This window comes from Micromesistius poutassou (assembly GCF_964030765.1).
Source record: "Micromesistius poutassou genome assembly, chromosome: 2".
Classification (NCBI taxonomy): domain Eukaryota; kingdom Metazoa; phylum Chordata; class Actinopteri; order Gadiformes; family Gadidae; genus Micromesistius; species Micromesistius poutassou.
The window spans coordinates 6,709,730-6,735,732 of NC_140272.1; the positions used below are offsets into that span (position 1 = coordinate 6,709,730).

General features: G+C 43.1%; 1 protein-coding gene across 31 annotated transcripts; it reads right to left on the reverse strand.

The window, feature by feature from the left end:
- Window positions 1–344: 344 nt before the first annotated feature.
- znf740a (zinc finger protein 740a) lies at window positions 345–25,977 on the reverse strand. 31 transcript variants are annotated; one of them, XM_084463976.1, is made up of 29 exons: window positions 25,845–25,977; window positions 25,195–25,362; window positions 23,017–23,186; window positions 22,590–22,772; window positions 21,834–21,980; window positions 21,047–21,167; window positions 19,901–19,984; window positions 19,015–19,098; window positions 18,541–18,624; window positions 18,031–18,114; window positions 17,531–17,614; window positions 16,786–16,869; window positions 15,374–15,457; window positions 14,883–14,966; window positions 14,449–14,532; window positions 13,895–13,978; window positions 13,229–13,312; window positions 12,906–12,989; window positions 11,699–11,782; window positions 10,784–10,867; window positions 9,976–10,059; window positions 8,653–8,736; window positions 7,778–7,861; window positions 6,626–6,709; window positions 6,222–6,305; window positions 5,918–6,001; window positions 4,182–4,298; window positions 3,632–3,750; window positions 345–3,050 (listed from the first exon to the last, which is right to left on the reverse strand). In XM_084463976.1, the coding sequence occupies exons 3-29, from the start codon at window positions 23,059–23,061 to the stop codon at window positions 2,877–2,879; spliced, it is 2,586 nt and encodes an 861-aa protein (XP_084320102.1). In that variant the 5' UTR covers window positions 23,062–23,186; window positions 25,195–25,362; window positions 25,845–25,977; the 3' UTR covers window positions 345–2,876. The 31 variants fall into 31 exon arrangements, with proteins under 31 accessions (XP_084320102.1, XP_084320103.1, XP_084320104.1 ...); XM_084463977.1 differs by having other exon boundaries at window positions 21,864–21,980; window positions 22,993–23,186; XM_084463978.1 differs by having other exon boundaries at window positions 4,215–4,298; window positions 22,993–23,186.
- Window positions 25,978–26,003: the final 26 nt, after the last annotated feature.

Here is a 26,003-nt window from a genome sequence, read left to right on the forward strand (position 1 = left end):
TTGCTTCCATTCATCCCAGTATTAAAGGTAAGCCTATTTTAAATTAGGTTTATATTTGCTGCATCACATATGTTGTGGTTTGACACATTAGTAGGCAGGTGCGTAAAGGTGACATATTATACCACTGGTGTGAAGAGGCAGATTTTCAAAATGGCTTGTTATGGCTAACCACACTCACACTTGGTTGTATAATATGTCACCTTTAACGGTTGGAGTGGCATTTGACTCACCTCCTAGCAGTACACTCTTCTTCTCCTTCTTCCCCCCCCCCCCCCCCCAATAAACCATCCCATCAATCAAATATATTTAGCATTAGGAGATCAAATCAGCAGAACGAGTTAAAATATCTTTTACAAATTATTTTATTTCAGCATAATAGTAAGAAGCCTTTCCTCTCGATTCATACAGTTGAAACTAATTGGATCACAAGGGTACATATTAGCTAGCCCGTCTTTACAATAATCAATGTAACATTTTTAGGAAGTTATTCTTATGCACTCATTTCTGCCTACACAAAATAATCAATATCAAGATCCTGTTTAACGGAGGACCATAACTCTGCATGCAAGACTAATAAAGAAAACAACTAATCTGTGATAGCTACTGTTATGCTGTTGCTTATCTAATACCATTATCAATATAATCACTACAAATACCAGGGACTTGTATAAGAACAAAAACAAAAACATGTTCGTGGTACTACTGCCACTAATGGCAAAATTACATACTGGGCTCTCAACTGTACTGATCCAAATGGTTCTGACCCCCTTCTTTGTCAAGTTGAGGAGAATCGGCTCCGTCTAAAACCTAGACTCTAGTACAGTCCGAAGGAAAAATATCAGTATCTCTTTTTTTTTTTGTCTTTTCTTCCTGACACTCCAGTGTTTACAATTTCATCAGAATAAAAAAAAAAAGGTCCTTGAAACAATCATCAAAATGTAACAGATAAATTCTCAGACAACACAACGATTTGCCCGCAGAATTCTCCTCCTATAGACACATGATCAGAGACTCAAGGATTCTATTGCATTTTAACAATGAAACTGATAAAAATAAAAAATAAAATTCAAATAAAACTCAAAAGAACAGAATACAGTTAGGGATTTAACAGATGAATTATTTGATATTGCCCTTTAAACCATCGCGGTGCGGCGCCGTTAGTTGGTTACTCTGCCCGTGATACTCACACATTACCAACAAAGTTCTCCTTGGGTTAAAGTAATCGTCCGTTACAATATCATTTAGCACTACAATGATTACTCGTGTATCTGCACTTATTTAAGGCTAAGCCGTAAAAACATAACAGACATCCATTGTACACACCAACCACATAATATTTGGATACATATGCAAATCGTTAGTGTGTGGCCACGCCCATTGCGACTCTCCAGGGGGGGGGGGGGTTAAAAAATTAACTATTGACGACTCACAACGAACGGTCAAACTCCCTTAGCTCCTGACTCCTCCTCCTATATAACGGTTGTTTTCTTTGATCAGTAACAATGAGTTTAAAAGCGAAGGCGTCTCTCCTGAGGGGGGGGACCGGGAGCCGGTCTGGGCTCCGCTAGAAGATCCTCGGGTGAAAAGGTGGCCTTGTCTTAGTAAATATATCTGAAGCACGATAATAAACATTAGTTAAGAAAAAAGGCAAATGAATACAGGAAATAAAAAGAAGCACACTAAGGCCACAAGATTTGTATTAACCCCCCTCCCGCCCCACCCAGTCCCCACTGGAGAATCTGTACATAAAAAAACAACTTAAAAAACCAAGGGATTTCTGGAGCGGCCAATCAGGATATAGGGAGGACGGGGGCAGAGAGACGCATGGACGCTATGGTACGCCTGCACCTCGGTACGCAGGGCGGGGTACTCTAGCAGAGCTCTGGCTCCTGGGGCCTCAGCACAAGACACCAGAGACAACAGGGGGGCCACGGAGGTCGTCACCTGGGGGGCCACGCCTAGACCCGACTGGAATACGTCTTCAGGACTTTGTGTTAAGCAGTAGAATCTTTTTTTTTTCCTTTAACAAAATAACCACCCCACCCCCCACCCCCATGTCTTTCTGTATTACAGCAGCAGAAAGGACAATACATGAACTTGCTGCTAATTTGCTGTTTCTATTCATTTTGTACAACATTACATTCAAATAAGCTTTTTTTTTCTTTTACAACAGTTTGAGTTTCGTCGATAAAAACAAAACCAAAATCATCATATTAAGATCAGAAGGGGATTCGCAAGACTGTTAATATGGAATGGGACAGCACTTGTATCACAACTATGAGCAGTAGTCCATAGGGTTAGCACCCTCTGTCACCCACTATGCTTACAACCATTTCTCAGCGCTGGAAAGCACAGAGCAGTCCAAGTGAACCAAACCAACTGACCTGCAATAGTACAATAGCTTCTTTTTTTTTAACTTCCGTTCTTGACTGTACAAAATGGGCCTTAGAGCAACAAAAAAGCAGGTCGTTCACATGTTTTCTCACCACTATATACAACCGCACACCGGCCCGCTGCCAGGGCGACAGGATGCACAGCCTCCCTTCCCCAGTACCGCCGGGAAGCAGATATATCTGGATAACAAAACCACGTTGAGCCAAATCAATAGATTAAGTACAAAACAGGACCACTGCTGAATCACAGAAAAGTCTGCCTTTTTAAAAAAATAAAAAGTAGAAAGAAATACAGTAAAAAGACAAAACGGAAAACAAAAAAAACACAGAATGTCCCTCTTCATCACGTTTCCCCTCCCCTCCCAAAGAGTTGACGTCTCAGCCTGTGCCGGGGCGGGACGCCATCCAGCACAGGGCCGAGGAGTAGAGGCCCGGCGCGGGGGCCTCCCGGCTCTGGCCTGGTTGCGAACGGAGGGTGGAATGTCAGACGGCCAGCCGCCCCGGCGGGGGGTGCAGGGGGCTCCAGGTGGGCGGCGCCGGGGGCGGCTCCTGGGAGTAGGGCCGCGGGTCGCAGCAGGGCTGGTTCTCCACCTTGGCCACGCCGCGCCCCTGGCACAGGCGCCGGTGCCGCAGCAGCCGGTCTGTCCGCGAGAAGTTCTGGGGGAGAGAGGGGAGAGGTGAGAGGAGACGGTTCTGATGTGTACGTCATGTATCAATGACGTAGTGTGTTATATGTAGTGGTGGTATGAGTTTTTCAGCTAGATAGCAGCTTTGATTAGAGTATGGTAGCTATGCCGAGATATCCCTGTAACATGCCACATACACTGGTCCCAGGACAGTTAAACAACCAGGTCAACCCTCACACAATGGAGGACATCAGCTTACATCTTGATTCAGGCCTTTGTGTGTATCTCAGCCTCGGACAGGAATGTGACATTTCGGGTTGGGCATTCAGAGAACTGACTGGCCTGTACTACATCGACTCAAGCATTCATTGCATTTAATAAATTAATATTTTTGTATGGGATGAATGCTTTCATTGTGCAAAATGTTTATCCAGACTTGAGGCGTCTCTACAGTACCCGACCCTCCCTTGTGTCTCTATCCAAGTGTGGATAGAGACTACTTCAGCAGGGCGGTACGGACAGGGCGCCCTTGGGGGAGCTCTTGGGAGACCCCGGACAGTGCTCCGTCTCCGACCGCCAGCCCCTCCCTGGGGGGGGCGCGGCCTCACATACCTGCTGGCATCGTTCACACTGGTAGGGCTTCTCCCCGCTGTGCACGCGCTTGTGTCTCTCCAGGTGGTAGCGCTGGATAAACCTCATGTCACACATGTCACAAGCAAAGGGCTTCTCCCCTGAAAGAGCGTGGGACAGAGTCAGTGAAACATCCCGGTCCCCCTTGCAGCACAACATCCAGACATCAAGCACAATAACAACAGTAATCATATTCATAATAATAAACAGCATGCAATCGGTCACCAGTTACATTGGCAACAGTAAGAAAACTAAACAGCTAAAAAGTAAAAACTCACTCTAATGATGACATTTATTTTAAAATTTTCTGCATTCAACTGATTCATTTTTAAACAATAAAATATATATTTTTTAAATGCCTCGTCATCAACTCAGTATGTGTAGATCAGAGTGGAATTTCAATTATTTTTCAAATCTATTAAACACGTTTCACCCCCCCATTCTAACATTTTAGAGGCTGGTTCAACATCCCATCAAATGACTTGACAATCCAAACTCGAGTTTGTTTTGATTAAAATGTAAGGGGCCTTACTCGGTTGTGTGGGTACGGTAAACGAACGCATACCCGTGTGAGTGAGGCTGTGTCTCTCCAGGTGGTTACGCTGAATAAACCTCATGTCACACATGGAACAAGCATACGGCTTCACCCCTACACACACAGAGCAATGCATTAGCCCTATCCTCCAGCAGTACAAAACACACAACTTACAAGCTCATGCTAACCCTGGGCCCCCAAGATCCATTCAGAAATACATCCCTAAGGTGGGCTCTAGGTGGGGAACTCTTTAAGAGACATGCAAAGAATTTTAAAATGTTAACAATGGGACAAACTGCTTAGCTAGCATGACTGACTGACTGTATATAAAGTATATTAACCCTAACGCTAAAGAGTCTAAGCTCTTAAAGTAACTTTGATATGTCCAGTTAGCTGGACAGTGGTGTGTTTTAGATCACCCTCTGGTATTATTGGCACATGTAGGGTAACTCGCTAAAAAGGCTGTAAAAAGAGTGAATAGATATCAAGTGGAAGAATCCTGCATTACCCAAACCTAAACAACCAATCCTACAAAACAATGGGGGTCTGACCAAGTTAGGAGATCTCTAGCTGTACAATACGTCAAACCAAACCAATCAGGCCAATTCTTACTCCTCAAGGGCATTGCCTTAAACTTTGATCAGGTGCAACAGTTTGAAAAAAGGCTTCAGACTATCACCCATAATGTCACTATGAGTAGTAGCATTCAGCACTGTTGCTCCGATATTACTTGAGAACCAAATACTCCACAAGCAAGTTTACTCTAATCAAGAATCCAACACACCCAACAGATGCTGCTAAAATATGACAACAAACTCCTCATGGCATTATCTACCTAGTCGTAATACATCCCCTTGGGATGTCCAAAGCTCCCCAGGTTAAAACGTACCCCCGGTCTCTAGTTCATTGGGCCCATGACTCAGGGAGATCTCCCTCCAGCACCAGTAGTCTGGTGGTCGCAGTGGGACATGTTGGACCTTGATGGCCACCAAACAACTCAACATCATTGCCAGTTAAAGTTAACCCTTTCAGACAGCAGGTGATCTACCATTGGACCAAATTCATAGCCATCCTGTCAAAAGGCATGTGTCACCATAGCAACTAGTTCTAGGCTCATGAGGCCACAAGACGGATCCCAGGTCGACCTCGCAGCAACTGTGAAGTAACTGTACTGCGTTTCTCTATGCCTGGAGCAGCATCTCGGGAAGTCCACAAGGGTTGCATCTGCTCATCTCCACATTGTGCAAACTTCCACTTTTCTCCTGGACTTTCCCAAAGCCGCGTGTATACTACATGGTGGAGCTGCAGGACATTTGCTACATTGAGATCGGAATAGGCCTCATGGTGGAGTTATGTAGAAGACCTCCAGCCCAGTGGTTGGGAGAGCCAAATGAAGATTATTTTCAGAAATTACAGGAATGTCCAAACCATTTTGGAGAACAAGCCCAAAATAAACTAGTCAGCCGGAGCATGCTGTCTCATCACAGACCGGCGTTTAACAGGAGGGCCGTTCTGGGCAACAAGCACCAGAGAGAACCCAGGGACTAAGTCCTTTCTAAAGCCCTAACCGATAATGGAGTACATGTTTTTACAGCCTTTTTAGCTTGTTGTCAAAAGTGCCAACAACGAGGGGGACGCAACATATTTACTGGTTCTAAATCTCTTCAGAGAAAACCTATAAATCCTCCAATATGGCCCAAAAACTACAACGGCCAGGGTGCACGGACGCATACCCGAGTGGGTGAGGCTGTGTCTTGTCAGGTGGTAACGCTGAGCAAACCTCATGTCACATATGGTGCAAGCATAAGGTTTCACACCTAGATGTAAAGCATCAATACATTATCATCAGCCAAAATAATTGTCCCTTTCAGATTTAATAAGAGCCGCAGTTGAATGCTACATTTCCAATGAATTGTAAACAATTGGCGGTATAGGATTTTGGGTTGTCAACATTTGTACAATTTTTTGTGATATTAAATCTCTTACATCCACAATTATGAAAACAAAATCATGTACTGTTTGTGGGCGTATGCATACCCATATGAGTGACGCTGTGTCTTGCCAGATGGTAGCGTTGGAAAAACCTCTTGTCGCACATGGTACATGCGTAAGGTTTCACACCTAAACGCAAAGTAGCAGTATTACGTTATTTGGGCCTCATTCAGCCAACTTTTCTTTATTTCCTGAATGAACAACATCTACTGGTCATCAAGCAAACACAAGGATAACCTTCAAAATTTTGAGCAATTATTTTGGGATGCCAGACATCAAGAAAGGGAATAAGCAAGGAGAATTTTAACTGCAAAACTGAGACATGGATCGGACATTAACATTTAAAACTTTGTGTCAGCAAAATTAATATATGGGCAAATAAAAAGTTTTTTTTTCAAAAAACCTTAAATAAATACTAGATGTCATGGGCACGGTGCACGGACCCATACCCGAATGAATGACGCTGTGTCTCGCCAGGTGGTAGCGCTGAAAAAACCTCATGTCACACATGGTGCAAGCATAAGGTTTCACACCTAAATGACCAGAGCATCATGTTAATTTTTGAGCTGGTTTGAAAAATGATGCAATAAGTATTTTGTATTCAAACTTAAACAAGTTAAAAAAGCCTTTATAGGGGAAATGACTGCCTTGTGAATGGAGCCCCTACTAGTTTTTGACTCCTTGTAACACAATGAGTTAGCTAGCATGACCAGCTCCCTAGCGGTTTTCTCGCAAAGCAACAGATGATTAGGGTCCCAATTCTTCCAGTTAAATAAATTTGATATGACCTAAAATGCATCATACCGCATATTCCAAGGATTCTTTAGCTAAATTCAAAAGATTGATATTTCCAACATATATAGCAAAGCAAATCTTCCTTCAAATCCATGTAATTTGAAAAGAAACCAAGATTCTGGTTTGAGCTTGTCAAGTCCACACCCTTTTTGGACAGAATGAATTGGACCCTCTTCATTTATAATGCTTTGAGAGCCTGCTAGCCAACTCACCTTGTGTTGGAAGGAGACCTGGCGAGTAGGCATGGTAGGCAATATTTTGTTTTGGGATCAATTGTTCTTTAGAAAAAGTTTTTTTTTCTCAATTTCGCTAAATTCTGATCCTGAACATCTGGCTTTTACATTGCTCATCTCCGATTGAAAAAGGCGTTCTTAAATTCACTTATAACGAGATGCAAGAGTAGACTTAACTATTTGTAAACTAATAGTCGGTAACGCTTTACAATGAGGGTACATTACTTAACATTAGTTAATGCAGTAATAAGCTTGAACTTACAATTAACTAAGTTAATTAACAGTTAACTAATGGTGTCGTAATTATTTAATAATGTTTTTCAAGTTTATGAATGCTGTTCATGTAACTACGGCCTTAATGTACAAATTATTTAATGGGGTGAGGGTCGACTCCAGTTACCCTAAAATGAACCCTAACCTGTATGCTAATGAAATATGCCTATTATTGCTTTAACTAATGTTAAATAATGGTACATTTATGTAACCTTATTGTAAAGCGGTACCATACAGTCACTTAAAACTAAATCAAGGACAGATATATGGTATTCCTGGGTATTAATGGCAGACACATACCCATATGAGTGAGGCTGTGTCTCGCCAGGTGCTGGCGCTGAAAAAACCTCTTGTCACACATGGTGCAAGCGTAAGGTTTCACACCTAAATGACCAGAGCATCATATGTTAATCTTAGAGCTGGTTTGAAAAATGCAATACATTTAAGCATTAAAACTTCAACAACCAAAGAATATTTATCAAAGCCCAACAGAGACAATCACTCCTCCTCAGATGAGACCCCATTGCAGCTTTTGTCTCGTAACACCATGAGATTGCTAGCATAGTGGTTTTCATGCAAAGCAATGGAAATAAATAGGGTCGCTTTTCTACCAGTTTAAAAAAATTGATATGACGAAAAACAAAATCTAAAACATGCATCATAAAAAAAATATTCTATAGCCAAGTCTTAAAGATGGATATTTCCAGCGTATAGAGCAAAACAAATCTACCTCAAAATCATTGTCTTTAGAAAGAAAACAATGATTCATGTTTCAGTTCCCGTGGGCCACACCCTTTCCATAAGACGCTATGCAGAACCATCAGCTTCCAAGCCACTTTTACGACTCAATAGAACTGGACCCTATTCATTTGGATTGCTTCGAGAACCTGCTAGCCAACTCTCCTCATATTAGAAGGAGATAAAGGGGCAATAGGATCTACTGAAGGGGGGTGAATAGAACTGCAGTATTTTTCAGTATTAATCATTCGTGAAGAAAAGTAGGTTTTAAAATTACGCTGCAATTTGTGGTCAGCAGCTAAATCCTGACATCCCTACATGCTAACTTCAGATACAAGGTACATACTAAAATCTACTTGAACAACTGGATACATAGTCATTTTAAGCTAAATCAGGTAGAAATATGGTATTCCTGAGTGTTAATGGCAGACACATACCCATATGAGTGAGGCTGTGTCTCGCCAGGTGCTGGCGCTGAAAAAACCTCTTGTCACACATGGTGCAAGCGTAAGGTTTCACACCTAAACGACCAGAGCATCGTGTTAATTTTAGAGCTGGTTTGGAAAATGCAATACATTTTTAGCATTAAAAGATATTAGGAGACAAAACGGGCAATAGGATTGACTGAAATAGGGCAAGTAGACAATAGTAGTCTTGCACGTTCTGATCAATTCTTTTGAAAAGGGAGTTTTTCCCCAATATCTGCTGCCATTTGAGGTCAACAGCAGAATCCTGACCCTGATATCTGCATTTTACATTGCTTGTATCAGATTAAAAATAGGGACTTAAAGTGATGGACAACAGGACCTATAAACGTTAAATAACCATGATGGCGGAATTCACTACACTACAAAAAGTATATGGATGTACATCTGAGTCAGATCAATTCAGACTTGAAGGGGTATGAACTGAAGCCCCGGCCACCTCACCGTTAGGTGTTTGTACTACTTCATAGTCTTAAACTTGGTAACTTTACTCAGCTGCACCATCGCCTTAATGCGAGTGTAAGGCAAGTGGTCACTGCCTCGGCCACATGAGTGTAAAGCAAGTTGTCAAGGTTATGGTTACTGACCTGATCACATGTGTAAGGTATGGGTAAGGTAATTGTTTCCTGGCCTGGTAACATGTTTGTAGGGTAAGGGCAAGGTAATTGGTCCCTGGCCTGGTAACAAGTTTGTAAGGTAAGGGCAAGGTAATTGGTCCCTGGCCTGGTAACATGTTTGTAGGGTAAGGTAATTGGTCCCTGACCTGGAAAGATATTTGTAGGCTAAGGTATTTGGTCCCTGACCTGGTCACTTGAGTGGAAGGTAAGTGTCATTTTATTGGTCATTGACTTCGTCACATGAGGGTAAGGTTAGTGTAAGGTAATTGGTCCCTGACCTGGTCACTTGAGGCAAGTGAGGACCTGCTTGGCTATGAAGCTAACAGGGTAAATACACTCCACCATTAAATTGGATTGAAAGAATGGAAATTGACTTGATTGGTTCGAGATGGAAATTGTAGATGAAATTATTTGAGATGGAATTAAACAATTAGCAATGGAACATCATTTTCTGATGCGTAATGTATGTAAATAATTGTTATCTCTTAATAAATTTAATTAGATGTAAATTATGGATTTCTGTTGCCCATCATTTTAAATCTGCCTAAACAACAAGATGCAAGATTAGACCTTACTATTAGAACATTAATAGAGTAATTTAAAACAAATTCAGGTACAAATATATGGTATTTGTGGGCATTAATCAGCAGACGCATACCCATATGAGTGAGGCTGTGTCTCGCCAGGTGCTGGCGCTGAAAAAACCTCTTGTCACACATGGTGCAAGCGTATGGTTTCACACCTAAACGACCAGAGCATCATGTTAATTTTATAACTGTTCGGAAAATGCAATTTATTTTGAGCCATAAAATTACAAAAAAATATTTTTGGGCTAACGGGTAAATCTCAGTCAGTTGAGGACCTAGGGCAGTTTTTGCCTCCTTAATCAATGAGTAAGCTAGCATAGCACAGCTCAAGGTGGGTTTCCTCAAGCCAATGCCGATGAATAGGGTCCATTCCTTCCAGTTAAAATTTTTTTATACCTTTTTTTAAATTCACAACATTTATAGCAACAAAAACAATAGTCCTTCAAATACATGTGTTTTGAGAAGAAGACAGAACCAAAAGTGCCATGGCACTTTAGGACTGAAGTGAGTTGGACCCTTTTCATTTGGACTGCTCTTCCAAACCCTGCTAGCCAACTCTCTGAATTTGAAGAAGGCAAAAAGGGCATTAAGATGGACTGAAATGGGGCAGGTAGACAATGGCAGTTTTTTGGTTTGGAATGATATGTTATTTTAAAAAGGGTAGCTTTGTCGGCTTCCATTTGTGGACAGTGGCTCAATTGTGACCCTGAAAATCTGCCTATACATTGCTTGTCTCTAAATAAAAAGAGGAACTAAGATCCACTTAAGTAAATAGATGCAAGATAAGACCTTACTATTAGTACATTAATACAGTAATTTAGTCCTAAATCAGGTACAAATAGTACTGCTATTATTGGGTATTAATCAGCAGACGCATACCCATATGAGTGAGGCTGTGTCTTGCCAGGTGGTGGCGCTGAAAAAACCTCTTTTCGCACATGGTGCAAGCATAAGGTTTCACACCTAAACGACCAGAGCATCATACATTACATTTATGGCTGGTTTGAAAAATAATGCATTTTATTTTTTTGCATTGAGACGTACAAAATATGTCAATGAAGCCTAATAGGGCAAACCCTGGATGTCAGTTGAGACCCTATTGCAGTTTTAAGTCTCCTTGGAACACAAGGAGTTAGCTAGCATGGTACCGCTCCATAGAAGTCTTCACGCAAAGCAATGGAGAAGAAAAGGGTCACATTTCTTAGTTAAATCAATTCTATATTATGGCTAACAAATGTCTGAAACATGAATCACACTCAAAGTATACTTTAGACTAGTCTAAAAGACTGATATCCAACCTTAAGAGAAACAAATCTTCCTCATTATCCATGTCTTTTGAAAAGAAAGCAACGATTCACGTTTCAGCTCCCACAGTCCGCAACCTTTTCATAAAATGTTCAGCAGAACCATCTTGCACTTTAGGAACTAGAATGAATTGGACCCTATTCATATGGATTGCTTTCGAGAACCTGCTAGCCAACTCTCCTTGTATTAGGAGATAAAAGGGCAATAGGATTGACTGAAATGGGGCGAGTATATGGGCAGTAATTTGTTTTGGGATCAATTGTTCTTTACTAAAGGTTAGCTTTTAAATTTCAGCTTCCATTTGTGGTCAATGGCTAAATTCTGAGCCTGAATATCTGCCTTTGACTCGTCTCATAATAAAAAGAAGACTTTAGATCCACTTAAACAACTAAATGCAAGGTAAGACTATCACTATTAGTACATTAATACAGTCATTTAATGTAAAGGACAAATATATACTATTCTTGGGTATTATCAACTGGCGCATACCCATATGAGTGAGGCTGTGTCTCGCCAGGTGGTAGCGCTGAAAAAACCTCTTGTCACACATGGTGCAAGCGTACGGCTTCACCCCTACACACACAAAGCACCAACTTTAGCATTACAAAAATAATTTCAACTGCCAAAAATGATCGGTTTAACTTCACTAACCCAAAAGGTTTAGTAAAGTCTGGTTGTGCTCAGCAGCGCTGCCGATCATTGGATATTCCAATGGCTGACGAGAATAGAAGCTCTTTAAATGAGACAATATATTTTTGGAATACAGCCCAAACTCTGACAATGGAGTAAGCATGGTTGGGAAAACAGATGTTGCTAGTCATTACCATCGCCAAACCCATCAAAGGCTGGACCAACATTCAAAACCAAATTATAAATTATTTTGCAAATATTCTGGCTTGGAAAATAAAACAATTTTGGTGAATTTAAATTGCCAACGTTATTGTATACACGTCTATAAAAACTGCAAATTTATGGAGGGGGGAACAGTTATTTTCCGTGCTGATCACAAAAGATAAGACAATTTTAGGCAGTTGTTAAACAACTATGTACATGACATTTGACATCATTTTGCAGAGGAGTTATATTGTAAGAAATGAAATGTTATGACTCTAGGAGATACATGTGTTCCAATACTTTCAGTTACTTAAATGGAAAGCAGCCCAAAATCAAGGTGTGGTGAGAAATTATCCCCTTAAAACAGTTTGAGGGTTTTTGACTCTTTTAGAAAAGAAGATTGTGATCACTTTCAAAATGTTCATGAAGTTATAACAAATATACAGCTGTGATCTGTATGATAAACTGATTAGGATAGATTGGTGGCATACGACTTTGAAAGTGGACAAAACGTCCACACAATAGCGTATATAGGGGATTCCATATAGGAACTCTGATCCGCTATTTGGCTGTGGAAAGGTCACTCTTTTTAAAAAAAGTCCTTTCCACCCACCGTGTCAGGGTAATGTACAAGAACAAGAGTGTCTTGAGATACCACTATGTGTTGTGCTGTACCAGGTGGAACCACATACTGCTCTCCATCCTATGGCCATCTTGGCTCTAAATGGTTGGGCTAAGAAGGCTAGACGGATCTGTGGGAGATTCAGGGTTTGCATTTCTGTCTGATCCTATATTCTAGTGAATGGGCCTATTATGATGCGGCATCCATCCCTACGACTGGGTTTCATCGGCAGACGCATACCCATATGAGTGCGGCTGTGTCTCGCCAGGTGGTAGCGCTGAAAAAACCTCTTGTCACACATGGTGCAAGCGTAAGGTTTCACACCTAAACGACCAGAGCATCATGTTAATTTTAAAGCTGGCTCACAAATTTGTTTGTAAAAAATCATGTTAATTAATACAACTCAAAATATGCTATCTTCCAAAAGAAGGAAGTTGAACTCTTCAACTTAACAGGCGAACAAGAGCAGTTACGATGCCTTGATACATGAATATTTAAACCAAATCAAGCACATGTGTGGAGGTATTCTATACGTGGGCTCGGTATATTTGACAGACGCATACCCATATGAGTGATGCTGTGTCTCGCCAGGTGGTAGCGCTGAAAAAACCTCTTGTCACACATGGTGCAAGCGTACGGCTTCACCCCTACACACACAAAGCACCAACTTAAGCATTACAAAAGTTATGCAGGATTAATGAAGGGCCGAAATAAAATATTTTTTCTGTATCACAACAAACATCCATTTTGTATTTTCAGCTTATCTCTGCCATTTCTGCCAAAGGTGAACATTTTGCTCAAATTGCTGACCAAAAAAACCACCGAAATCTCCAGAGAATGTGGACAAGTTATAAGAGACAGATCCAGAGATCCAAACTACTACATTAAAAAGGTACATGCCCGTATTATCCTTCATAGTTCTAAACACTATTTTATAACATCTATAGTGTGGCTTAGGTAAAGAAGACCAAAATAAGTCAAGCTATACTACTAGAGACCAACAATATTAATAATGCCAACAAATAAATACAAATTGCGGTACTGCATTACACTTTCACAAAAATAGGCAAATGCCCTTGAGTAATCAGGGCAAACTTATTTTTACAACCTTTTTAGCTTATCCAAACGTGCCAACAAATAGAGAAACTGATTTAGACTTCATTCACACAAACCTCCCTCAGGAATAGCGCAAAAACGTTGTGAAATGGCCTGGGTACACGGGCGCATACCCGAGTGAGTGAGGCTGTGTCTCGTCAGGTGGTAACGGTGAACAAACCTCATGTCACACATGGTGCAAGCGTAAGGTTTCACACCTAAACGTAAAGCATCAATACATTATTGTCAGCCTGCCCAATCGTTTCCGTTTCACAATCCATCAATGTAAAATGTAGCGGACATCTATTTGTAATTGATGGGTTGTTAACCGCTTTTGTCATCAATTTGATAAGAATTATGAGGGTATTTATGCATGACTAGATTTCAAATCTTTGTTTCCCCTGCCAAATTCCCCTTAGAAAGGAATGGCATTGAGGGTTAATTCCTTTAGTCCACAACTAAAACACATCACATGAGCTGATGATGTCTCTGTACGGCGTTTGTTTACAGATGACATTACATTTATATTGCAGATGGGCCAAAAAATTGAGGTTCTATCATGTTCAATCCAATAAAACCTTTATACGGATCATCATAAAAACGCTACAACTGGCCTAGCTTGACCTCGTGTTTACAATTTAAATACACACAGATCTCAATGGCATGGTTAAATTGGGTAGGTGCATACCCATATGAGTGAGGCTGTGTCTTGCCAGATGGTAGCGTTGAAAAAACCTCTTGTCGCACATGGTACATGCGTAAGGTTTCACACCTAAACGCAAAGTAGCAGTATTACGTTACTGGGCCTCACTCAACCCACTCATTTCTGAATTCATATCTATTGGTTATTAACCACACACACGCCAATTTCATGCAAAAACAATAAAACTCGACTGCTTTAACCATAAAGTAATCATGTTCTCAGTGAGGCCATTTTGCTACATAAGCATAATGAATGTGGGTTATTTATGATGGAAAATCTCCAATAAACAAGGATTGTACATTAGGACTTTACTTCTTTAGGACTAAAAGGACCTGTCGTTTAAACATGCAGGCCCTTCAGTAAAGCCCACCAATCCTTGCCGACACTAGATGTCCAGGGCTCGGTGCACGGACCCATACCCGAATGAATGACGCTGTGTCTCGCCAGGTGGTAGCGCTGAAAAAACCTCATGTCACACATGGTGCAAGCATAAGGTTTCACACCTAAACGATCAGAGCATCGTGTTACTTTTAAGCCGGCTCGACAGGAAAATGGTGTGCATCGATAGATATATAAATATATATACGCACACACACCCGTTTCATTATTACAACTTTAAATTGTGTCTTTCAATATCATCTCAATCGCTATAGGTGGTTAATAACCAATGTCTCCCCCTGAAATAACTTAACAGGGGAAGAACAGCTATACGATGCTTGTCTGATATTAATTAAGTATTTAAATCCACTTAAACAACACATCACATGAGCTGATGATGTCATCTAGTGGCAATCATGACTTAAGAGTCTAATTCATTACCAATTGTACATGAACAATATTTAAACCATATCAAGCACATGTATGAGGAGGTATTCTATACGTGGGCTCGGTATATTCGACAGGCGCCTACCCATATGAGTGAGGCTGTGTCTCGCCAGGTGGTAGCGCTGAAAAAACCTCTTGTCACACATGGTGCAAGCGTACGGCTTCACCCCTACACACACAAAGCACCAACTTTAGCATTACAAAAAGAAATTCAACTGCCAAAAATGATCGGTTTAACGTTACTAACCCAAAAGGTTTAGTAACGTTTAGTTGCTCTCATCAGCGCGTCCAACAGAATATTCCAGTGTTTCAAAATATACACCCACTTTCCAATTGGACCACTCGAAAATCTCATAAAAAATATACAAAATACGAAAATCGTAATTGGGATAGGGCCAATGTTCAAATTAACGATGCGTGGGGGGACAATGGAGACAACATATTTGGAGAAAAAGCTGTCTAGTAATTTACAACCTGCCAGAAGCTAGACTATGATTGGGCCAAATTTGTATTTTCCTCATGAGCACATTCCAACTAGGTCAGCATAAAACTACTTCCACTAATTTACACAAGCCATAAATAACACTACTTGGACTTTTTATTTTAAGGGGAAATGTTGATTGTTTTTCACGCTGATCACAAAAGGTAAGACAATTTTAGGCAGTTGGTAAACATCTGTACAGAGCAGAAGGCTGACATGCTGAGAGAAGGTGCCTCTGACTCTGTTTAGCATCTCATTTGATTTATATCCATCGTGGAAACATTTCCCTTTGCACAATAACATAATGATAGCATTGTTGTTATTAACCGGGCTATAAACAAGATTGAATGGAAAGTAAGCCAAATTGTGATCAGGGCCAGGAGCCATTTGAACTGAGTGGTGGATCCTGACTGGGTGACAGTGAACTCCATAAGTAGTGGACAGCATTGTTTTTACTTCTAGACAGGTTCCCTACTCTGGCATGACACCTATTTGAAGGTTGATTTTGACCTAGTCCATCAGTATTTAGTGTCCTAGAACACTCTTTTGCTAGAATTAATTTGATCTTATTTAAATATGTGCCTGTGTTAGCTGTATATATGAATCTACATTATTCTTTATACATTTTAATACATTTTTAGTGTGACAACATATAAAATATGAGGCATAAAACTTTGCCTCAATGCAGGGAAACTCAGCAGTCCACTGAATCCAGCGTCTAGATTAGAATGTTTAAATTAATGTATACTTACTACAGCTATATAATTTGGTTGCCTTGACTTGGTCAGCCAGTTTCAAACCATATGTATTTCAAAGACGCGTTTAACATAAAGTATTACTGCTGTCTTGTACTTGAGGAGCTTACTGCAGAGGCAGCTGATCAGGATATTGATCAGGTACATGATAGGTAGCAGTACAAACTCGAGTTTGATGCAGCCATAGAAGAGTCAATATCGGGATCATGCACAACCCAAGAGAGGGCTAAGAGGGTCAAAGGTTAAAGAGAAAGGACGTACCGGTATGAGTCAGACTGTGTCTCTCCAGTTGGTAGCGTTGGATAAATCTCATGTCACACATGGTGCATGCGTATGGCTTCACTCCTAAACAAAGCACAAAACATATTATCCATATTATAATTTACATGTTTCCATATGGAGATAAGACATTTACACAACATAATGAAATTGTTTTAGTTGCATTTTTTAATTTAATCAATCAATGATACAATTACATCAGGAACATGACTATTGTACATTTACACATAATCCATTAAAAAGCTCATTACACTCAAAAGTATGGATACTTAAGACATCAAAACATTAAATCGATTAAATTTAAAGCACTAGAAGAAAAATTAACAATGAAGCAAACCAGTGAAAATAAATATAATCACTGATTATGTACTTACACCAAAAATGGTAGCCTCCAGTTTATGAACTCTAAATGGCATTTGATGTCCAAAATGGCAATACTTTTTGTGTAATGTGCTTCGGATAGATGTGTGTAAATAAGACTAAAATAATGACTAGACATGCAAATGTTGCAAGACAATATTCAGCAAAAAAGCACGTTTTTGGCAAAAGGATATCAGGGCCCTTTTAGGTGGACAGTTTCCAACAAAGCCTTATTCATTTATAACTCTTTTTTATTGCGTTATAAGGAACTCTGATATTATTCATTCAAGTTTATCATTAGGAGAAGAACAAAAGCATATTGTATAAATAGGGATTTAAAGTAGAGGGAAAACAAATACAAGCATACCAGTATGAGTGAGGCTGTGTCTTGCCAAATGGTAACGCTGGAAGAACCTCATGTCACACATGGAGCAAGCGTACGGCTTCACCCCTAAACGCATACAGTACCACACTTTAGAATCCGCTCTCAGGAGCTACGTGTACAACAATGACATGTGAAAGTTAGCATCATACGGATTATCAGACTGAACAGGGACCCTTCTCTGTGTAGCACAACTACCCCCATATTTTACACACACAAGACAGAGACGGACACGATGCCATGCTACCACTCCTAGATGCCATGACAAGGATGTGAAATGAATTTCACCTTAATGGCACTCTAGGACGATAGCCGTGTTGAAACATAAGGCCCAAATGTTGCTAAGTAAAGACATAGTGCTGTAGTGTACATTGATCGGACATGCTCCCGGGGCTAAGCAGCCTCCCAGACAGGCCTGTTTAGAGGGCTATGGTCTCTCTATCCCCTGGCGGTGTCAAGTGAGAGGGATAAGGTAAGACGCATACCCGTGTGTTTGAGGGTGTGTCTTGCCAGGTGGTATCTCTGGAAAAACCTCCTGTCACACATGGAGCAAGCATATGGCTTCACCCCTGCACACATAAGATAACAACTTATAAAGGCTGGTAGTGAAAGGGTTACACCCATTCAGTTAAATGTATTCAGAGATGCCGACAGTGCAGGCAGAATATATACGTCACTCGGAATTACAATTATATGGATGTTAAAGAAACTGGGTCATAGCAACATTGAACATATTCCTGCGGTTAAAGCCCTGGCTAAACGTACATTCAGACTTCCCTCAACAACAAGAGCTCCAAATGAGGAGATTCAGAAGATAACTACCAAAGAGCAAGAAAAATTACAGGGCAAAATTTTTTTTTTCATCTCCTACTTATAGCTTACATTTTAACAAGTCTAACAATAGAATAATGACGTTTGCTATGCTGTCGATCAACACAACCTAACGGCGGCCCGGGTGAGTGGGCTCTGACGTAGTTAGAAATGTCTTCCCGTACCAGTGTGCGTGAGGCTGTGTCTGGCCAAGTGGTAGCGTTGGAAAAACCTCATGTCACACATGGAGCAAGCGTATGGCTTCACCCCTACACACGAGAGGATCAGATCATTAACTAGCAAAACCCAAACCACACACAACACATGGGCTCTTAATCGACAGGAGAAAGAGGCCGGGCCGGTCGCTATGTGTGCTGTCGCCGGAGGCTCGCTTATGTGCACTAGGGAACTGCTTCTCAAGGCCTTGGCCCAAGTCTGCTTGTACTCAGAACCCAAGGGTCACACGATGGAGATCGGGGAATCTGATATTTACGTCTCTGTTCCAGAAATTAAGACTAGATCCAGTTACCTTGATAGGACTAGCGATTTATCGCTTGGGGAGGTGACACCAAGGAGAGACAACCCCGCTGTCAAGTTTACTTTCACTTTGACTGAAGACGAGATAAGTTATCTAGAGAGCTGGGGGAGCAGACGCATACCAGTATGAGTGAGGCTGTGTCTGGCCAGATGGTAACGCTGGAAGAACCTCATGTCACACATGGAGCATGCGTAGGGCTTCACCCCTACATACACAAAGCATCAACACGTTAGCTGGAAGGAGGGTTTACAGCATCATTGGGATGCACCAGACATTTCCAATTAGCATTTAGGGGCTTAGTGTTTGGCATTCTCCCACCTATGAACTTGATTACAGGGACTCCTTATGGTTGAAACAAGTCAAAACCCAGGATGGATGTAAATGTACAAGCATACTAAAGGTGTCAAAGAGGAGCTATCAGCCGTCACTACAGGCCGGTGTTATCTGCATAGCTGCCTCCAGCAGCACCAGGGTCTAACCTGGATAGACCATGCTGTGATTAGAGTCTCTGTTTACGACAAAGGCATTAAGTCAACGGCTGGAGTCATGCATACTAGCTAGGGCGTAGTATGATGGTAGGACGTAAATATTTACAAGGCTTCTGGTCTGATCACCGCTTTAATTCCTGCGGGAGAAACGAATGTAAAGCATTGGGCTACCACACGGTTTAACGTGAGCTTTCAGAAGGTTAACATTACAGAACAACAGACTGAACACACTGGACAAGAACGCAATTGAAAAAAATGGCAAAGAGTCTTGGACATCAAAGGACTATCCTCTATGGATTATTTGGTATGAACTGCTTTTTTTCTTGCTTGTTTGGTTTGTTATATTTGGTTCCATTGTTAATAAAGGGATCTTGTTTATTAATTGCGATTAGTTTTACTATATGTTTATAGATAAATATATATATGCATCGGTTAACAATTCCTATTTTTATAACAGACAGTTAATGCCTCCAGACTGAGGTTTTGTGCTTGAGAAGGGTACGGTAAAAGGACGCATACCCGTATGAGTTTGGCTGTGTCTCTCCAGGTGGTAACGCTGGAAAAACCGCATGTCACACATGGAACAAGCGTACGGCTTCACCCCTACACACACAGAGCATACAGTTATTAGCTAGTCAATGGGTAGAAATCAAGTGAGTATTGTTTGGGCCTAACTAAAGGGTCATGAATTGCCACAGGCACATTAAGTACACAATTATAGACGCATTGTGTCCTACGATCACTTAACTGGGAAATTAAATGGATATTGAAAAACAAAACAGGAATGAATCAACTTAAAATAAGGTGAACTAGGGACTGCTTGGAGAACATTTAATGAGGCAATAAGGCCGCCATGTTCTTTAGTCCTTTGGGTTGAAAATTAACTTACCGCAATTCCTACTCTTAAATCATGACCCAACGGCACATGATTTCCTGCCATAATGGCAGGTCTACAAGGGGAGGCCTGGGTCTGGAGCCCAGCTAGCCAGGGCTATCAGTGTGTAGTCCTTTGATGTCCATGCATTGATCCCCCCACAGCGAGCCCGTACGTAACCAACGACAACCTGCATTTCCTGCTGTGAGGCCCTGTTGACCGTTTTTAGGGTTATGATCAGCGGCTCTGGTGTTAGGGGCCCGACGGAACAGAGCCAAACCGCCTAAGCGTTTACATCGAGGATCCTGCCTCTCCATTTTGCTTTGTTGGAAGTTACTGTCCACAGACAAAACCCACCCTGAGAACCTTTTGCAGTCCCACTGGTATGAGTGGAGGACTACAGATGTGGCTGGACTTATGTAACATGGGTACGGTTATAGAGGACGCATACCCGAGTGAATGAGGCTGTGTCTCTCCAGGTGGTAACGCTGAATAAACCTCATGTCACATACGGCACAAGCATACGGCTTCTCCCCTAAACCGAAGAGCACCAGTTTTAGTAAAGAGCTCCCCACAGATACCAACGATCAGCTGTGAGGCTGCACAACGCTGCTACCAAAGCAAGCGGTGTAAGCGGGCCACAGAGAGGCCTACAGCGGGGTCCAGGCACAGGCCAGTGTAAGACGCCGGCCGCTGGGTGTAAGTCTTACAAATGCGAATTAATGGCAGCACTCATTGAGAGGTGGCCGAGGCAGCAGGGGCTGAGGAGGGCGGCGGGGTGCGGCTCGTACCTGTGTGGATCAGTATGTGTCTCTTCAGGTGGTAGCCGCTCCTGAAGGCCCCGTAACAGTGGTCACAGATGAAGTTCTTCTGCACCTTGGACGCCGGCCCGTTCTCGTCTCCTCCCGGACCCTAAAGCGGGCAGCAAAGAAACACAGGTCAGAGTCCGGATCCGCTGACACGCCATCCGCTCCACGGTTTACTTTTATTTATTTATTTTTTAATGTGAAGATTAAAAAAGATGTCCCGTTGGACATTTTTTCTAAATTCACTTATTTTTTATTGAAAATCGTATTTCTTTAATTAAATTATAAATGTATTGTAGGCAACACATGACCAGCGGGCCATGTGATTAAAAAATAAATAAATAAGGAAAAATAAACCAGGCCCCCCTCGTTGAAATAAAACGATATATTCTCATTTCAACAAGACACAGAATCCCTAGCAAAGGCTCCATGCCCTCATGTTCCACCCCTCCCCCCCTCTTCTGCACACAACTGCAGTTATTGTCCGCCTCCTCGCTCCCCTCCCCCTGCTCTCCCCTCCCCCCTTCCTCTCCAGAGAACCTCCGCCCCCTCCACGGCTCCCCTCGGCTCCTCCCTCCTCCCCCACACTGAAAAATGCTCCCATATGAAAGCCTCCGATCCCAACACACAAGCCTGAAGTTACCAGGGCTTGGATTGGTACTTAAAAGGCATAATTGAAGTCTTGGATCTTTTTTTAAAACTAAGAAAAAAAGAAAAAACAGACCTGCCCCGTAGATGTCAGAGCTACTTTTTTAGGTTTAGTACCACTGACCTTCCCTCCCCTTCCATCTTGTTCTCTCACTTTGCAGGGCGTTCCTGACTTCCGGTTCTTCTTTTTCATCTGCATGTCCTCGTTGGCCCTCATGTCCTTCTCGTCCAGCAGGCGAGGGGCTTGGAAATCACCGTCCTTCCTGATGAGCTGCAGAGGAAACACAGACTAGAGTCCGCTGGGAGTCACCCACCGGCCTGCGCTACAGGACTACTGGGATGGCCCTTTAAGTTCATTCCTTATCAGTGGATTCTACTAAGAGTCCCAGCTGAGGCAGAGGTCCTGCTAGGTTTTGCTTTAAGGGGAAGCCCAAACAACACTCCTTTTGTTGGCGGTACGATAGCGTGACTCCAATCCTTCACAAGGCACAGCTTTAACTTATGTCTACACACAACCAAACAATTAAATGACCCGTTTTACATCTAAAACCAATACATGCACCTCCTCTGCAGCATAACCTGTGCCCTGCTGGCTGCTTCCCCGTTTATATAATACGTTTCCCTCCGCCACAGCTGGCTCCCATGTTTTATCACTTGGGCCAGATCCCATCAAATCCTGAAAGATCAAACCCACATTCCTCCTAGCGTCTTCACACCACAAGCACACCTTTCCCCCCCCCATATTACCACAATAAGAGCCCCATTCCAGGGCCCACTTTAGCTGAGTGTTTAGGTGTATTAAACAAGGGCTCCCAGCTCTTTTAACAGTAAGAAGTCCAACAGTCTAACCCCCCCAAGAGGACCCAGGATGCGTCCTCACCAGCGGGGGACAGCTCATCCCCGAAGGGAGGATCATGTGGCTCTGGGGCCCGCGGTCGGGACCCTCTCTCTGGGGCGGCCCGTGGCCCAGAGGCGCCATCATCTTCTTGGGTGGACCTGCCATGGAGCTGGCCTGCATCAAGGCCATGCTGGAGAGGACCGCTTCGCACCCAAGCAGCCCGGCCTGGCGACAGACAAGGACCACGTGGGATTAACACCAGTATGGGAGCCTCACATGGTGAATTATTGAACCACAACAAATGAGAAAACAGGCTGTAATTCTTGCCAATCTGCACGTAGGCCAATTTCATCATGCAAATTTTCCATTAAAAAAAAAAGCAACATCAAATCAATAATGACAACATCCTGAGTGACACATGAATGCAAGTAATGTAATTTCTAACCACTTTGGTGTTGTCAAAACAAACCCATTTCATATGGTCGCGGACTGAGCTGCTGGGTAGATGGGACATGGCTGAAGGGACCGAGTATGTGAACGCAGGGACAGGGGTGGGGACAAGGTCATCCAGCGTTCCGTCAGTCAGGATGGTCAGTCAGGTGGGAAGCCACACCCACCTCACTCATCTAGCATTAAAAACTGAGGAGAAGGAGGATGTGGATCAAACAGACGATCACAACAGCATCATGGCTGCGTACAGCGTGTTTACAGTGGTAATGACATGCACCAGACAACAGGTTCCCAACAAGTTGGTGTATCGCACTGAATAACATTCATAACACACAGGACGTAGACAGAGCCATGCACTGCATAAATACAGCTGATAGCGGTAGCTTTACTTCATGGAAATAAAAGAAGATTATCCAACAATACTGGAAGACCGATGCTTCAGCTGGGCCTACGCAAGTCGTTTCTGGCTGTTCAACATTTGCGTGGGCTTTTTTTTTTTGTCTATTAACACAATCCTGGTATTTTTCCTGACCACTTTTCCCCAAAATGAAGAGGTGTACTTTTTTAATTGTTATGGTTAAATGTATGTGTTTTTCTCCTCACCGCCAAATACACGAATAGCTATAATCCAAAATACACATCATTCACCATAGAAGAAACGGTACGTGGAGGCATTAAAACCTTCTTTAAACGGTACCCAATCCTAATCCATTTTATCAATCTTTTTGGATATTCGGGGCGTGGAAGTGGCATAAACAGTTAATAAAGTTATTTAGCACATAATTGGTTAGAAACAATCCGCACTAAAATCATAGTAAAAGGGGGCGATCCGTCCACGGCAGGATGACTAAGACACGAGATTTTACTATTATTGTGCTCCTCGGAACTTTGAGCTTTTAAAACGAACAAGGTTGAAGACCAGCATTCTGGTCCAGCGCCCTGAGAGCATGCAGGAGACCCTGCAGGAGACCATCTGGGCTAATGGAGACGTGGAGGAGCCTCCAGCAGTCTAATCCATTGTGTTGTGTTGTGCTGAGGCCTAATTGATGAGGGCGAGGCCTCCCCCCCCCCCCCCCACCCCCCACTACAGCAGACCCTGCTCGGGTCTCCAGCCCACACTCAACCGCTGAAAACCAGCGTCTCAAGCCGTGGAACCAACCACAAAACGGGTTAAAACCCAGCAGTAGATCAGATGTTTCACCAACGCACTGGTGGTGGGGAGGAACCGGGCGGCAGGCGTTATCTATTTTTATAAGCCCAATCATTTTGGTGGGGATATAAAAAATCCACACAATGCTTGGGCTCGAGTCCCCGCTGCTGCTAACGGTCACTGAGGAGGAGAACTCGGGTTTAATGTGCCACGAAGCACCGAGTCCCCGAGGGGAGCCCAGATCCTCCTCATCCCGACATTCCGTCTCGGAACCCGAACCCACCCCACCGCGGAGCCCCGCAGGCTGCCCTGTAGCGGGGCCCCGCTACGGTGGAGCCCGGCTAGCTGCCCCGTAGCGGGAGCCCCGCTACGGGGCAGCTCCGGGTCGACCAGACGTGTCGGTTCTCTGTGGTTACCTGACGATGCACATCGGTCGCCATTATCGTCAGGGAGCTAATCTCGCTTGCTAACCATTAGCGTATGCTAACACAGGAGCTAATCCGCTCCTCGCTAGCCAGACGCACCGTCTCCGCAGCGGCAGAACAGAAGAAAGGCGAAGTCTTCGGGCTGCCGGAGAATTTGAGATGCGTAGCTAACATGGCATCAATGGCCTAGCCTAGCCGCTACTTAGCATTAGCTTCCCCGTTAAAAAAAAAAAAGCTGCTAATGTGGCTAGCTTAGCCCGCCTCTGTGGCGCCCTCACACCGTTCTCCTAACCCCCGAATCACGGAGCCGCGGTCCGCACCTCGACACACGGGGACCGTCGCACGGTGATCCACTCTTCGCGTTCCCGACGAAAACGAACCGAACGTGCGTCGGGAGCCGCGGCGCTAACGATAGCCCGATGCTAAAGCAGCTAAGGGCTAAGAAAGAGCAGCGATGGCCGTCCTCCCCGACGTGTCGCCAGATTCTCCGCCACGACCTCCTCCGCCCGATCCTTTGTTCCTCCGTCAGCTACACACTAACTACACCCGGATCACCCCACCGCGACGTGCCGGCGGACACTTTTCGTGCATTAAAGAGATAAATGAGCGGCAGTGTGTCTACCTTTCGGGTTCCCTCCTCCGTCGTTCTCCTCCCGTCTAGTTTACAAACACAGGAAGCGCCACAGGATGTCACCCCCCCCGCCGGAGACAGAACAGGGTCGCACCAGCAGAACCAGTCCGTACTGGGGGAGGGGGAGGTTGGGGGTGGGGGCAGAGGAGCCTATGGGATCTGAACTGGTTTTAGTATGGTGCGGGTTGGTGCTGATGAGGGTCTTTATAACATCTTATTATAGGCGGTCTGAGAGGAATAGTGGGGATGGAGCCCACATCCTGCCGGAGGGACCCCCACCCACGCATGGGTTACACCGGGGTATTATGGCAACGTAATATACGAATTAAATGTGGCATTAAACATATAATAAGGGATGGATGGGGTGCACCACAAGCATTGTTAAACCTTAAACATTATTTTCAAAATGCTGTATAAACTGGATTGAAGATGGATTTTGTTTCATTCGAGAGTCAACACTAGCGGTGGTAATAATAACACAATAATAATAATAATAATAATAATAATAATAATAATAATAATAACGGGTAATAAACCATGGTTAGGGTTGGCCTTGGTCGCCTGCAATAGTCTGTTTTCCATGTCAGTTTGGCCTGTTAATTATTGGTGAAGTCTAAGGAGGTCTATAATAATAAGCCTACCTCCCGATGAACGGGACGATGACCTGTCATGTTCAGGCTCCTCGTTCAGTTCTATGTGAGATGTGTCGTCCTGATTCTGGAGCAATAACGCCCAGGGTTGAGTCCTAAACGTAGGCCTACTACGCCACTCAACCCATACACCTACACGCCTACTTGCAC

What these genes read in the sequence shown, in the direction of transcription:
- znf740a (XM_084463951.1), bottom strand. Translation starts at nt 23,061, where the DNA reads ATGTCCCATCTACCCAGCAGCTCAGTCCGCGACCATATGAAATGGGTT. An exon ending in ACACAGCCTCACTCATACTG is followed by an intron (nt 18,625 to 19,014) that starts GTATGCGTCTGC and finishes TCTCGTGTGTAG; the next exon opens with GGGTGAAGCCATACGCTTGC. An exon ending in ACACAGCCTCACTCATATGG is followed by an intron (nt 14,967 to 15,373) that starts GTAGGCGCCTGT and finishes CTGATCGTTTAG; the next exon opens with GTGTGAAACCTTATGCTTGC.